At 45.7% G+C, this 16,931-nt stretch overlaps 1 protein-coding gene across 1 annotated transcript in view; it reads right to left on the bottom strand.

Moving 5' to 3' along the window:
• Positions 1 to 321: 321 nt before the first annotated feature.
• LOC138638923 (oocyte zinc finger protein XlCOF7.1-like) overlaps positions 322 to 16,931 on the bottom strand; it is a 65,993-nt gene continuing 49,383 nt past the window's right edge. Inside the window, exons 6-7 of the mRNA XM_069728674.1 lie at positions 2,161 to 2,287; positions 322 to 1,726 (exon numbers count right to left, since the gene is read on the bottom strand). Of these exons, the coding sequence (XP_069584775.1) occupies positions 405 to 1,726; positions 2,161 to 2,287 (1,449 nt within the window). The 3' untranslated portion in view covers positions 322 to 404. The remainder of the gene's footprint in view (positions 1,727 to 2,160; positions 2,288 to 16,931) is intronic.

The raw sequence follows: 16,931 nt of genomic DNA, 5'->3' as shown, positions 1-16,931 counted from the left end.
TATACCAAATGAGAAACCGGTGGTAGCATACCCTAAGTGTTTTAGTGAGGAGCCCTGACAGTGACGGCCGGGAGGATTATAATTATATATATATATATATATATATACCCAGCCTGGACTGCTATCCCCCCTCACTGGGAGCGCCTCAATACCTCGTACCTATAAGGGAAGCCTTTCCGGCAACTATTTGCCCTCGGTGCAGTTCACTGACTGACCTGGGGCAAGTGGTGGCGCCAGAGAGCCAATCCCTGTTGGGTCCTTCTCTTCCCTCTCGGGAGATGAGCGAAGTCGATACACCCCTCCCCTGTGCGATTCGTCACATCTTTGCACAACGATTTTAACTATCAAAATCAAAAATACATATACTCTGTGGAAAATTTTTGGTAAATACTTGGAACAATGTTTCATATTAAACAGCTCCCTCCCGATGTGCGACTTCTCTGATGACCATGAAGTTTGTCTTTGCTAATAAACCATTTTCCACATTCTGAGCATGAGTACGGCTTCTCTACTGTGTAACTTCTCTGGTGTTTCACCGGAAAGGATTCATTTAAAGAAACATTGTCCACACTCTGAACATGAATTTTCTTATGTCTGAGAAGACTTGATTCATATATAAAACAGATCCCACATTCGTTACATGTAACTGGATTCTCTCCAGTGTGATCTCTTTGATGATCACTCAGCAGGGCTTCAGTATTAAAACATTTTCCACATTCTGAGCATGAATACGGCTTTTTTTCTGTGTGAACACTCTTATGCGTATTAAGAGTTGATTTATATAGAAAACATTTCCCACATTCTGAACAGGAATGTGGTTTTACACCTGTGTGGATACGCTCATGTGAAATAAGACTGGCTTGATATGTAAAACTTTTCTGACATACTGAACATGAATACGGCTTCTCTCCTGTGTGAACTCTCTCATGTATAACAAGATATGATTTTATAATAAAACATTTCCCACATTCTGAACACGAATACGGCTTCTCTTTGTGAATTTTCTCATGTTTACAAAGATCCGATTTATTCATAAAACATTTTCCACATGCTGAACATGAAAATGGCCTTTCTCCTGTATGAATTCTCTGATGTCTAAGAAGAAGATCTTTAAGTGAAAAACATTTTCCACATTCTGAACATGAATACGGCTTCTCTCCTGTGTGAATTCTCTCATGTCTAACAAGATCGGATTTACCTATAAAATATTTTCCACATTCTGAACACGAAAATGTCCGTTTTCCTTTGTGAATTCTCTTATGACTAAAAAGGTTAGATTTTTGGGAAACACATTTCCCATATTCTGAACTTGAATATGTCATCTCAATTTTGTGACTTTTCTCATGTAAAACAAGATTTGACTTGTTTATAAAATGCTTCCCACATTCTGAACATGAATACAGCTTCTCTCCTTTATGTATTCTCTGATGACAAATAAGATTACATTTGCGTGAAAAGGATTTCTTACATTCTGAACATGAGTACGGCTTCTCTCCTGTATGTATTCTCTGATGTCTAATAAGATGATGTTTGTCTGAAAAGCATTTCTTACAATCTGAACAGGAATACGGCTTCTCTCTTGTCTGACTTCTCTTAAATTTAACAAGATGTTCTTGATGTACATTAAGAGCAATGAGGTTTTCTCTTGAGGACTGACACATGATATCTTCTTCTTTTACATATTCTAGAGATAACACATTTTCTCCAGAACAATTACTTGCCTTTTCTGTCAGAAATAAAAATAGATTTCATTATTTCTTAAAATCATAACTTTAAATGTAAAGGTCCATCCATATTCCACCTCTGATACAGGATGGAGGATGTGCAAGAAAGGTTATGGTACCCAATGCACATTAATGGTGAATCCCCTGATCAACAGGGAACAGAAGGTGCAGAATATGGGATCATCCAATGGTTCTTGCTTCCCCAATAACTGTGTTTGAGAATTCCTTAATCATCAGAGGTAGCACAAAGGAGACCCCTGGACTTCCAAACCAACTTTTCCATGATCATCAGAGCACATTCAGACACGGGCAAAATCATATTACAACAAATAATTATACTGGTAATTACAGACACGTGTATGTACGGCCTGGGACAGTAGTGAGGCAGTATTATATCAGAAACGGCCACAAAGAAATGGCTGAGGTCTCCTCTTACCTGGTGATACAAGTGGTCGCTGCTCCTCCACCACCACAACGTCCTTATACTTCTCCAAGTGTCCTTCTACATAATCCCACTCCTCCATGGAGAAATAGAGAGTGATGTCCTGACACCTGAGAGCAACCTGACAACCAACGAGACCGACATCACCCAGAATCCTCCAGTGTATACTGTATAATCTACCAAATAGCCATTTATAGCGTTTTTATGCATGGTACATAAATAAATGAAAATCATTAGTACCCATACATAGGTCCATCATAGACCCTATCATCAAATATACAACACATACCCCAAGAAAACGATGATATTAGGTCAGAAAATAGAGTATAAAAATTGAAACTTTATTGATTAAAAATTGACAACAAGTGAATGGAGACGATATATAAAACAAAGAAAATTAAGAAAGTGCCGTGAAACAATGGCAGGAGGCGAATGTACAGGAGATCCAAATTGACTACATTGTACCGGAGGAAACACCATGGTTACTTACTGGTAGCCGGTTTTTCCGGAGCCAATGACAGGACACCTGAGAGAGGGATCCGCCCAGTCGGGATAGGAAACCTACTGAAATAAAAGGGCGGCACCTCTCCCTCGCTTCAGTTTGTTTTCAGAGCATGAGAGGCCCCCTTGGTTAGTTCACATGGTAATCTACCACCACATTATAATAATAACAAAAAAACACCCAGCTAAAAGTGCGTACCAAAGGGTGAAAAAAGAAAGGAGGGAATATACAGGTGCTGTCATGGGCTCCGGAAAAATCGGCTACCAGTAAGTAACCTTGGTGTTTTCCCGTCTCCCATGACAGCACACCTGAGAGATTTTTGGAGAAAGAAACACCTTAGGGAGGGACCACCGCTTGCAGCACCCTTCTACCAAAGGTAAGGTCAGTTGAGGAGGATAGATCTAGTCGGTAGTGTCTAAAGAAGGTAGACAGTGAGGACCAGGTAGCGGCCTTACAAATTTGATCAATCGATACCTCTGCTTTTTCTGCCCAGGAAGTAGCCACAGCTCTGGTGGAGTGAGCCTTGATGCCTTCAGGGATCGGGGTACCACGAGAAGCATAGGATAAGGAAATGGCCTCCCTAATCCACCTAGCAATAGTACCCTTGGATACCCCATATCCTTTTCTGCTACCCTGGAAAGCTACAAATAAGGACTCATCTTTCCTCCACTGACTAGTCAAAGATATGTACTGCAAAATAGCTCTTCTTACATCCAGTGTATGAAATTTCTATTCCCCTTGGTTCTTGGGATTATCACAAAAAGAGGGTAACACAATCTCCTGGCTTCTATGGAATTTAAGTACTACTTTCGGCAGATATGCCGGATCTGGTCTGAGTACTACTCTGTCATCAAATATCTGTATGTAAGGAGGGGAGATAGACAGGGCTTGCAAGTCACTCACCCTACGGGCTGATGTTAACGCTACCAGAAGTACTGTCTTAAGAGTGAGCATTTTTATCGATGATTCCTGCAAAGGTTCAAATGGATCACTAGTCAGAGCCTCTAACACCAGATTCAAATCCCATGGAGGAACCCTCTGAATTACTACTGGTCTAGACCTACTGCAGGATTTTATAAAGCGGGACACCCATCTATCGGAGGCCAGATTACAATTATACAAGGCTCCTAATGCCGACACTTGTACTGTACTTTGAGCGTATTAGTTGCCAACCCTAGTTGTAAACCCGCCTGTAAAAACTCTAAAATAGTACCTACAGGAGCTTTACCCCCCAAAGGTTGCCCTGAAAAATCCAGAAACTTTTTCCCTGTTCTACCATATATCCTCAATGTTACTGGCTTTCTACTTTTCAACAAGGTGGAGACTAACCCTGGTGAAAACCCCTGCCTACTCAATAATGCCCTCTCAAATTCCAGGCTGCAAGATGGAAGCCCTTCACTTGAGAGTGGCATATTGGACCCTGAGTAAGCAGGTCCGGAATTTCTGGCAGAATCCATGGATCGGTTACTGACATTTGTCTCAGGAGGGAGAACCAAGGTCTTTTTGGCCAAAATGGAGCAATCAAAATTACTCTCGCCTGCTCCATTCTGATCTTCCTTACTACTGTCGGAATCATCGCTATCGGTGGAAACACATAAGCGAGACTGAAATTCCATTGTATTTGAAGAGCATCCACCGCGAAGGGTTTCTCTCTCGGGTAATGAACAGAAATTCTCTACTTTCCTGTTGTTTAGGGTGGCAAATAAATCTATTACAGGTAAGCCCCAAGCCTGCACTATCTGTTGAAACACCTGGGAATTCAAAGACCACTCTCCTTGTTTCAGTGTTTTGCGACTTAGGTAGTCTGCTTTCGTATTCTCGACTCCCTTTATGTGGAGAGCCGAGAGGGATAATAGGTGGCGCTCCGCTAGTTGTAGGAGGACAGACACTGACTTCATCAGGGAAGGGGATCTCGTCCCCCCTTGGTGGTTGATATACACAACCACTGCGTGATTGTCTGACATGACCCTGGTATGGTGACCCTGAAGGATGGGAAGGAAATGTTTTACAGCTCTCTCTACAGCCCATAACTCTCTTAAATTTGACGCCTGTTGTGATTCTAGTTGGAACCAGGATCCCTGAACTGAGAGAGTCCCTAAATGAGCCCCCCATCCTGAACCGCTTGCGTCTGTGGTGATGATCTGCTCTATCGGAGTTATCCACTGGACCCCCGACGCCAAATGATCTCTCATGGCCCACCATTATAGGGAATCCGTTAGCTCTAACGAAAGGCGTAGCTTCCCCTCTAAATGCCCTTTTAACCACCTCTGTGCTGACAGGACCTCCCACTGTAACTGTCTTAGATGGAAGTGTGCCCATCTTACTGCGGGTATACAGGACGTCAGAGAACCCAACAGAGACATTGCCTTTCTCAACGTCATTACGGGGTGATGAATTGCTGACTCCACAAGATTTTGAATTTTGACCAGCTTGTTTTCTGGTAGGAGACAAAGCTGACGCCTGGAGTCCAGAACTAAACCCAGAAAGGACTGAACTAGCTCCGGCGTCAACCTCGACTTGGCGAGATTTATTTTCCACTCCAACCGCTCTAACGTTGTTATAACTTTGTACTATAACGTTGTTATAACTATGTACTTTTTTTCTAAGTACTCGGCAGTTATAACATGGCAGTTAGACAGGGCAGGAGACAGGTAAGACAATCTAAATCTAATCCATATTCACTTGAAAAAGCACAAATACTCACCATATTTATTTGTATAATCTATATCCTGGCTGCTGCATTCACTCACATTCACCGCCCTCGCATTAACTCTCTACACTTCATCCATATCGGCCCCTCTGTCCTTGCCTCTCCTATGTATAGCACTCATGCTCTTGTGGCACCCCTAGGGGTATTTGCCACAAAAATAGTTACTGACAGTAAGTACAAATACTAAAATAGCAAGACTGCACTACCACCTCCGGCCAGAAGGGGGAGCTCCAGAGATTCCCCTTGATCCATTCTGGTCTGAGAGAAGAAATGGCAGTTGGGCCAAGGAGCTGATAGTGAGAGGTCATACAGTTGAATCTCTAACAGCCCTGTGACTGTTACCAGGCCTAAATCACCGGCCTGAGGAGAAGAGGGATAGAGAAAAAGGACATTGTGAGAACCGGGTAGCATTAATCACTACCCAGAACAGGCGCAAAGACGGATACCGGATCCGTGGCTGTATTCATTATATATAATACAGCAACCGGAAAAACGTGAGGTGATATCAGCTTCACTAGGGTCGGATGCAGCAACAGACACAGAGTTCAGCGGTACTCCCAGAGGGGGTAAACCGATAAAAGGACTCGGGTTGCCCGTCGAACCAGGACCCGGAGGGGACAGATTGGGCCGGCAGCCAGTTCACATACAGCAGCAGGGCCACACAGAAATTGCGCACAATAAGAGGCGAAGACCCCGGCAGGGTCAAAGTAACTCAGAGTTCCCATACAGACTCCGGTGACAGGACTGGTTGTAAATCCTTTTATGTTAAAGTAAACTGGTTAAACGTTTCAGTGCCTCAGTCTTTCATTTGGACAATAGCCATCTATCCAGGATCGAGATCGTCACCGCTGGGAGAACCTGCTGCTGATCAAGTAAGTGCCTGTCCCCTCATGATACCCCTTACACTGTGCATTGCCTGAGGCCACAGCACCGGGTCAAGCCACCCGTGACATCCCCCTCAAGAGACAGACTCCATTGGTCCGGTGCTGGGTATCCCGGTCTCCTGGGCGTCACAATTGGCGTCACGAACAGGATCTAGCCAGCCCGTATACCGGGTATTGTGTGCCGTGATTGGAGCCCAAAACTGTGAAAACTGGGATGAAAAATCTTGAAAATTGACTTTATTAAAGAAAAATCCATTCCCCATTGAAAACTATTGAAAGTGACTTTTCCCCATTGGTTATAATGGAGTAAAGATGGCCGCCATCCCCTGAGGTAATCACTTCATAACCGTTAGGCACGAGACTGTTAATTGAGCTACGCCATCACCTGAGCCCCAGTCTAACTGAAAAACTTCAGAATCCGCCATTACAGAGCGCGGTGGGTGGAAGCAGCAGGGGGCGTGTCATTGTGGGCGGCACCAAGCTGAGCGCTCTGACATCAGAGCAAGGGGAAAATCAATCCTGCTGCACAGCGGAACGAATCTACACTATCCCGACGGAAGCGGAGGACCGGAAGGGTCCGGATTAACTAAGGGGGCACAGTATGTCGCAGCACGGAGACGCCGCAGCACTCGGCAACGCTAATGCAGCTGAAAGACAGAGTGTCAATAGAGAGTCCGGCAGCGCAGCGGTGCAAGGAGTGGCGCCCATCATGCCGGTGCTGATGCCATATACCCCGGGTGGCCCATGGCTTCCAATGTATGAAGGTGAGCCTAATACCCTTGACGATTTCAGAGAAAAGATGCTGGCCCATTTTGACATGTTCCCTGTGGGTGAAGTTCAGCGTGTTAGTCTCCTGATGATGCAGTTAAGTGGCCATGCTAAGCGAGAAGTCACAGCATGGGCAGCTGATCTAAAAGGCACTGTTGAACGCATATTTGCTGGATTAAAAGCTACATTTGAAACCACGGCCAGCAGCAAAGCTAAAATATGATTCTTTAGTTGCAAACAAAAAGCTAATGAGGGCGTGAGAGACTTTGCCTTAAACCTGCAGGAAGCCCTTAAATCACTTACACTGGCTGAACCCATTTTTAACACCGGAGCGGATAAACTGCTAAGAGATCAATTTATTGAGGGACTCTACACCCCTTCTCACCGGGGGCATGTGAGCATGCTTGTTTTTAAGAACCCTGAATTGACATTTGCCCAATTAAAGGAGAGCGCTATACGTCTCCAGCTGGCAGAGGCACCTCGGGATCAGGATCCTGCGCAACCCATGGCAGAGGCACCTCAACAACAGGGAGTGCCAGTGACATCAGCTATGTCTGGGGCCATTGCTAAGCCCCTGGGGCCCAGTACTAATGAGGCTCTTCAACAAAAGCTTGACTCTTTAGCTGATGTTGTTGCTTCAATGGCTAAAACCATGCAGGAGATGAGAGTACACAAGATGGAGTTGGCAAACTGTAGAGAGGATGTTCCATGGATGAGACCCCGGAGATACCCGACATGGAGAGGACGACCCCGCGACCGCTACCAACCGGATGGACAGCCCATTTGCCGCCGTTGCCAGCAGCCGGGCCACTTTGCACGAGATTGTGATTTAAACGGGAATCCCCTGGGAATGCGGGCCGCTTCGCAGGAATGAACTTTCAAGGCCCAACACCCTGGCACGACAGGTACATCGGAGGACGACCCATTATCCCTATCGTGCTGGACGGAATTCCCCTCAACGCTTTGCTGGACACAGGTTCCCAGATTTCATCTATACCGTATATCCTTTATAAGAGGTACTGGGCTGATGCAGATATTGATAAAGGGCCCTCTGATGTTGAACTAGATATATGGGCCAGTAATGGTAAGTTGGTACCGAAACTAGGATTCAGGGAGATGACCATAAAGATTGGTAAAGTAGAACTGAAGAAACAGGGTATAATTGTTGTTGATGTTGACCGGCGGAACTGTGAACCAACTGTATTGATAGGAATGAATGTGTTAGAGAACTGCTTTTCCGAAGTCATTTCTGTCTTACAGCAAATTGCTGAAACTGCCCAATCCTGCCAGCAGAGAGTTCTCCGGAGGGAAATAAAAGTATTGATGTTAAGGCAACAGGTAGAAGTTGCAGGTGGAGAAATCGGCAGTGTGAGGGTAAGTGATCCAACGTCTATTGTAATCCCACCAAAAACAGAAATGCTGGTATGGTGTAGAGCAGCCATTGGTACTAAGGGACGAGATTATCAAGCCTTAATAGAACCAGTGTACACCGACAGCAGGCCCACTATACTCACAGCACGAGGGATAGTCGAGGTACACCGGGGACGAGTGCCGGTACGACTTTTGAACTGTGGAGAGGAAGAGGTCACTTTGCCAAGGTATGCTACAATGGCAAAGCTATATACTGTTGACAACAATGCCATCACAACCATTGAGCCCTTAGAACCAACCTGTCAGGTGGAAGGCAATGGCTCAGATGGAGAAATGGAGGATTGGTGCCAACAGCTACACGTGGGCATAAATTCAACACCTACCCATCAAAAACAAGGGGTGTATAGGCTAGTGACGGAATATGAACAAGTCTTCAGTAAACACCCATTGGACTTCGGACGGATAGAAGGGGTAGAACACACAATCCCCACAGGTGACCATCCCCCAATAAAAGAAAGATATAGACCCATACCGCCCGCTCACTATCAATGTGCAAAAGATATGCTGAGGGAAATGAAACAGGCCGGGGTAATAAGAGACAGCTGTAGCCCCTGGGCGGCCCCTCTAGTGATTGTCAAAAAAAAGGACGGAACCATGAGAATGTGCGTAGACTACCGGAAGATTAATAACATCACCCATAAAGACGCCTACCCCTTGCCTAGGATAGAAGAGTCCTTAACTGCTTTGAAATCTGCTAATTATTTTTCCACCTTAGACTTAACAAGCGGGTATTGGCAAGTCCCTGTGGCTGAGAGAGATAAGGAAAAGACGGCATTCACCACACCAATGGGTCTATGTGAATTTAATCGCATGCCGTTCGGACTCTGCAACGCATCCGGTACCTTCCAGCGGCTGATGGAATGCTGCCTCGGACACAAGAACTTCGAGACCGTCCTCCTGTACCTAGATGATGTGATCGTCTACTCAAAGACTTACGAACAACACTTAATAGACCTGGCAGAAGTGTTCGAAGCCTTATCCAGGTATGGCATGAAAGTCAAGCCATCCAAATGTCACCTTCTCAAGCCAAAGGTACAGTACCTGGGACACATCGTGAGTTCGGAGGGAGTAGCACCAGATCCCGAGAAAATAAGCGCCATAAGGGATTGGCCAAGACCTACCAGCGCAAAAGAAGTGAGACAATTCCTGGGATTGGTGGGTTACTATCGCAGATTTATAAAAGGATTTACCAAGTTGGCAGCACCCTTGCAAGACACCTTGGTAGGGCAGACGAAGAAACCTTCAAACCGAAACCCTCCTTTTCAGTGGAACGACGAAAGGGAAGACTCCTTTGAACAACTAAAGAAGGCACTAACCGGAGAAGAGGTTCTGGCATACCCAGATTACCATAAACCTTTCATCCTCTACACCGATGCCAGTAATGTGGGACTAGGAGCGGTGCTGTCACAAAAGCAAGAAGGTCGGGAGAAAGTCATCGCCTTTGCAAGTAGAAAGCTCCGGCCTACTGAAAGAAATTCAGAAAATTACAGCTCCTTCAAATTGGAACTACTGGTAGTAGTTTGGGCTGTGACGGAGCGTTTCAAACACTATCTGGCCGCTGCAGAATTTATTGTCTATACTGACAACAATCCGTTGACCCACCTGGACACAGCCAAATTAGGTGCGTTAGAACAGCGATGGATAGCCCGGTTATCTAATTACAACTTCATAATCAAGTATCGATCAGGTCGCAAGAATGGAAATGCCGATGCCCTATCCCGGATGCCACACTTGAGAGATGTAGAAGAGGAAACGGGGGAGCTTGAAGAAATTGAACTACCAGCCTTCCATCGTCCCAAGGCAAAACATCATCAGTCAAGTACCTATCAGAAACAACAAGAGGTGAATTTTAATCCGTTAGCACACCATAGATGGGCTGACACCCAAGACAGCAATCCGGCTGTGAAGTTGGTGAAGGAACTGTTGACTGAGCAAAGTGCATATCCCTATGAGGATGCCCCAGAAGAGACGCATCAACTCTGGAAAGAGAGAGGCAAAATGTTCCTGTATCAAGGGAAGCTCTGTAGAAGATACACCAATCCGAAAACACATGAATTGGTTTGGCAGATTATTGTGCCTAAACAAGATGTGAAGATGGTCCTCGAAGCTTACCATAATGGTGCTGGTCACTTCGGTTGGAAAAAGTTAGAAGTACTTCTAAGAGAAAGATTTTATTGGGTCGGGATGAGAAAATCAATCGAACAGTGGTGCAGAAATTGTGGCCCGTGCAACCTCAGAAGAAACGATCAAAAGAACCAAAGAGCACCACTGCAGCCCATAATCACCAAACAACCACTTGAACTTGTAGCCATGGACCACGTGAAGTTGACACCAAGCCGGTCCGGCTATGTCTATGCCTTGACCATCGTGGACCATTATTCACGTTTCTTGGTAGTAGTACCCGTAAAAGATCTGACAGCAAAAACAGCAGCCAAAGTGTTCCAAACGTACTTTTGTAGACCCCATGGATATCCGGAACAGGTTCTCACCGACCAAGGTACAGCCTTTGAATCAGAGATCTTCAGAGAATTCTGTAATATGTATGGTTGCAAAAAGATCCGGACGACGGCCTATCATCCACAAACAAACGGCTTATGCGAGAAGATGAACCATATTGTAATAGACCTACTAAAGACTTTACCTGAGACAGAAAGGAATCAATGGCCAGAGAAATTGCCTGACTTGGTGGATCTGTATAATCATGTCCCGGTGAGCTCCACCAACTGCACCCCAGCTTACCTTATGCGTGCAAGACCCGGCCAATTACCAATCGATCTAGAAATGGGAATTCTGAAACCAGACGCAGAAGTTCAAGACTCCAATTGGGATATCATACGGCAAAAGCAGTATCGCCAAGTGCAAGAGAGTGTGGAAAGAAGCCTTCAGCAAACTAGAGAAAGACAAGAGCGAACTTTCAACCAGAATGCTCTAGCGACCCCATTAAGACCGGGTGACCAAGTGCTCAAGAGAAATCGTCGAACCAATAAACTGGACAATCAGTGGGAAGCCGTACCCTACACAGTTTTACCAACAAGAGTGGATAATCCTAAAATGTGTCTCATTAGCAAAAACGGAGGCTTAACATCTGTACTAGTGTCAAGAGACAATCTTAAATTATGTCCGGAAGCATTGAAAGAGCCAGACGTTGTCCAGCCAGAACCAGAAGTTATTCAACCCATACAGGTTCAACCAGTAAAGGAAAAAGAAGAGGAAGTGTATCACACCTGTATAGGAGACTTTCCCAAAACCCTACTAACATACCATGGTGCAGTAGTGGTTCCCATGGTGGCCTTTTACCCAACACCGAACCCAATACCAGAAGTCCCAAGACAGGAAGAGGCTGACCCCGTACTACAGGAGGTTCCAGGCCAGGAAGAACAGATTCCTGGTCAGAGTAATCCCATTCACGGTGGACTTGCCAACTCCATAGTCGTGGAATTATCTTTAGCAGAGCGGGCAGATACTACATCCGCAGTAGATAGTAGTACACCACATGAAGAGACACCGCTATTACGTAGATCACAGCGTAGTACCCAGGGTCAATTACCGGCCAGGTATGCAGATTACCAACTATAAAGCTCATAATGTGAATTGTATATATGTTATGCCGTATATAGTTAAACAGAAAATGTAGTATAGTCATTGTTATCAGTCTGCAACGTTTAAGCCCAGTGCCTACAGAGACTTGTCTGTATGAACTTCTTGCATATTCTTGAACTTTTTATCAGCCCGGAGGCACTAAATCAAAGCTCCGGAAAGACTGCTTTTTGAACTTTGCTCCTCGCTCTTTTTGAACTTTCTTTAGACTTTATATTGATAACTCCGTTGGAAAAATGGAACTAAATTCCTGGACACTAAGTACAGTGCCTTTCCTAATACCTTCAAGGATAGAACTGTATTAATGGACGCTATTTGAAGTGACTTTGTACAGAACTATATTTTTGTTTCCTCGAGTGGTTTTTGTAACTTTTCATTTTTAAGACTCTGTACATATTAATTGTTATTTCAAAATGTTATTGTCCCACAGTCCCGGAGTACTGTTCTTAACTAAGGGGGAATGTGGCACCCCTAGGGGTATTTGCCACAAAAATAGTTACTGACAGTAAGTACAAATACTAAAATAGCAAGACTGCACTACCACCTCCGGCCAGAAGGGGGAGCTCCAGAGACTCCCCTTGATCCATTCTGGTCTGAGAGAAGAAATGGCAGTTGGGCCAAGGAGCTGAAAGTGAGAGGTCATACAGTTGAATCTCTAACAGCCCTGTGACTGTTACCAGGCCTAAATCACCGGCCTGAGGAGAAGAGGGATAGAGAAAAAGGACATTGTGAGAACCGGGTAGCATTAATCACTACCCAGAACAGGCGCAAAGACGGATACCGGATCCGTGGCTGTATTCATTATATATAATACAGCAACCGGAAAAACGTGAGGTGATATCAGCTTCACTAGGGTCGGATGCAGCAACAGACACAGAGTTCAGCGGTACTCCCAGAGGGGGTAAACCGATAAAAGGACTCGGGTTGCCCGTCGAACCAGGACCCGGAGGGGACAGATTGGGCCGGCAGCCAGTTCACATACAGCAGCAGGGCCACACAGAAATTGCGCACAATAAGAGGCGAAGACCCCGGCAGGGTCAAAGTAACTCAGAGTTCCCATACAGACTCCGGTGACAGGACTGGTTGTAAATCCTTTTATGTTAAAGTAAACTGGTTAAACGTTTCAGTGCCTCAGTCTTTCATTTGGACAATAGCCATCTATCCAGGATCGAGATCGTCACCGCTGGGAGAACCTGCTGCTGATCAAGTAAGTGCCTGTCCCCTCATGATACCCCTTACACTGTGCATTGCCTGAGGCCACAGCACCGGGTCAAGCCACCCGTGACATCCCCCTCAAGAGACAGACTCCATTGGTCCGGTGCTGGGTATCCCGGTCTCCTGGGCGTCACACTCTATTCACATTGCTTAACAGCACAGATCCATTCAGTCCCACCATCCAACACAAGAGACGCTCTCACAAATCACTTAACCATCTGTTCACTCTTTCGATCCTCCTTCTCCTAGTCGCTGGAGACATCTCTCCAAACCCCGGCCCCCCATGTTATAGCCAGTCAAACCTCCCAATTGCTACACCCAGAAACCCCTCTAACCTTATTAATATTCCCTGCATGCCTTCTGTCTCTTTCAATTGTGCCCTTTGGAATTCTCGCTCTGTGTGTAATAAACTCTCCTTCATTCATGACTTCTTCCTTTCTAATTCTCTTAATCTCCTGGCTCTTACTGAAACCTGGATCCAGCAGTCAGACACCACTGCTGCTGCTGCTCTTTCATATGGTGGACTACACTTTTCTCATACCCCAAGATCAGACAACAGAGCAGGTGGAGGCGTTGGCCTGCTCCTTTCACCCAAATGTACTTTCCAAGTTATCCCCCAAGTACCCTCACTTGTCTTCCCTTCCTTTGAGGTCCATGTGGTCAGACTCTACGTCCCCTTCTCCATGCGAGTGGCGGTGGTGTATCGTCCTCCCGGCCCCTCTCATCAGTTCCTGGATCACTTTGCCACCTGGCTTCCACACTTTCTCTCCTGTGACACCCCCACCCTTATCATGGGTGATTTCAACATCCCCATTGCCTCTCCCCTCTCCCCATCTGCTTCTCACCTTTTATCTCTATCCTCCTCTTTTGGCCTCTCGCAGCATACTAACTCTCCAACACATGAAGATGGAAACTCCCTTGACTTGGTCTTCTCCCAACTTTGCTCAGTGGATGATTTCACAAACTCCCCTCTCCCGCTCTCTGACCACAACCTTCTTTCATTCTCTATCAAGAACTGCCATCCCGCTCAGGTCACCCCCACTTTAAAGAAACATACAGGCCATTAACACCCAGAAACTTATGAAGAACTTGCAGTCCTCATTGGCCCCTATCTCCTCCATCTCATGTCCTGATTCTGCATTGAAGCATTACAATGAAACCCTGCAAAGTGCTCTGGATGAAGCTGCTCCTCCTATACATAAAACAACTCGGCACAGACGGCAACAACCGTGGCACACGCTGCAAACACGTTTCCTGCAGCGGTGCTCCAGGTGCGCAGAACGTCTGTGGAGAAAATCTAATCTACCCGAAGATTTCATCCATTATAAGTTCATGCTAAAGACATACAATTCTGCCCTTCACCTCTCCAAACAAACCTACTTCAACACCCTCATCACCTCCCTGTCCAATAACCCTAAACGTCTCTTTGACACGTTCCAGTCCCTACTCAACCCAAGAGAGCAGGCCCCAACCACGATCTGGCCAATTACTTCAAAGAAAAAATTGACCACATTCGACAGGAAATCATCTCCCAATCTCTTCATACCATGCACTGTCCTCCCTCCCCCACTGCATCTAGTTCACTCTCTGACTTTGAAGCAGTTACAGAAGAAGAAGTAAGCAGGCTCCTTGCATCTTCTCGCCCGACCACTTGCACCAGTGACCCCATTCCGTCACATCTCCTCCAGTCCCTTTCCCCGGCTGTCACCTCTCACCTAACAAAAATATTCAACCTTTCCCTCACTTCCGGTATTTTTCCCTCCTCATTTAAGCATGCCATCATACATCCATTACTTAAAAAACCATCCCTCGATCAAAACTGTGCCGCTAATTATAGACCTGCCTCCAATCTTCCCTTCATCTCTAAACTCCTCGAACGCCTGGTCCACTCCCGTCTTACCCGCTATCTCTCAGATAACTCTCTTCTCGACCCTCTTCAATCTGGCTTCCGCTCTTTACACTCTACTGAAACTGCCCTCACTAAAGTCTCTAATGACCTACTAACAGCTAAATCTAATGGTCACTACTCCATGCTAATTCTCTTGGATCTCTCTGCAGCATTCGATACTGTGGATCATCAGCTCCTCCTCACTATGCTCCACTCCATCGGCCTCAAGGACACCGTTCTCTCCTGGTTCTCCTCCTATCTCTCTGACCGATCCTTCACTGTATGTTTTGCTGGTTCCTCCTCCTCTCACCTTCCCCTTACTGTTGGGGTTCCTCAAGGATCAGTCCTAGGCCCCCTCCTCTTCTCGTTGTATACTGCCCCTATTGGACAAACAATCAGTAGATTTGGTTTCCAGTACCATTTCTATGCTGACGACACCCAATTATACACTTCTGCTCCTGATATCACACCGACCTTTTTAGAAAACACCAGTGATTGTCTTACCGCTGTCTCTAACATCATGTCCTCCCTCTATCTGAAACTAAACCTGTCAAAAACTGAACTCCTCGTGTTCTCTCCCTCTACTAACCTACCTTTGCCTGACATTGCCATCTCCGTGTGCGGTTCCACCATTACTCCAAAGCAGCATGCCCGCTGCCTTGGGGTCATCCTTGATTCTGACCTTTCATTCACCCCCTACATCCGATCACTGGCTCGCTCTTCTTACCTGCATCTCAAAAACATTTCTAGAATTCGCCCTTTTCTTACTTTCGACTCTGCAAAAACTCTTACTGTTTCACTTATTCATTCTCGTCTGGACTATTGTAACTCTCTACTAATCGGCCTCCCTCTTGCAAAACTCTCCCCGCTCCAATCTGTCCTGAATGCTGCAGCCAGGATCATATTCCTCACCAACCGTTACACCGATGCCTCTACCCTGTGCCAGTCATTACACTGGCTACCCATCCACTCCAGAATCCAGTACAAAACTACTACCCTCATCCACAAAGCACTCCATGGCTCAGCACCACCCTACATCTCCTCCCTGGTATCAGTCTACCACCCTACCCGTGCCCTCCGCTCCGCTAATGACCTCAGGTTAGCATCCTCAATAATCAGAACCTCCCACTCCCGTCTCCAAGACTTTACACGTGCTGCGCCGATTCTTTGGAATGCACTACCTAGGTTAATACGATTAATCCCCAATCCCCACAGTTTTAAGCGTACCCTAAAAACTCATTTGTTCAGACTGGCCTACCGCCTCAATGCATTAACCTAACGATCCCTGTGTGGCCTATTTATAATAAAAACAAAACAAAAAAAAAAAAGGTTCCTCGCATCATGTTCTCATACACTTTATGCAGTATTAGCCCTCTGTGTCTGTACTGCTACATACTGGTTCATGCAGCTTTACATGAACACCTGAGCCTTACACTATGGCCGGTCCGAATAACTAAAGCAATTGTTACCATCCACCTCTCGTGTCTCCCCTTTTCCCCATAGTTTGTAGCTTGCGAGCAGCAGGGCCCTCACTCCTCCTGGTATCTGTTTTGAACTGTATTTCTGTTATGCTGTAATGTCTATTGTCTGTACAAGTCCCCTCTATAATTTGTAAAGCGCTGCGGAATATGTTGGCGCTATATAAATTAAAATTATTATTATATAAATAAAAATTATTATTATTATTATTATAACTTGTTTTATTTGCGCCAGGCAATGTGCTGCGTTCCCTATTATAAGGAAGTCGTCCAGATACGGAACTATAACCAC

The sequence above is a fragment of the Ranitomeya imitator genome, chromosome 5, assembly GCF_032444005.1.
Source record: "Ranitomeya imitator isolate aRanImi1 chromosome 5, aRanImi1.pri, whole genome shotgun sequence".
Lineage (NCBI taxonomy): Eukaryota > Metazoa > Chordata > Amphibia > Anura > Dendrobatidae > Ranitomeya > Ranitomeya imitator.
The sequence above is the reverse complement of the archived record's forward strand: the minus strand, read 5'-3'. Positions and strand labels throughout refer to the sequence as shown.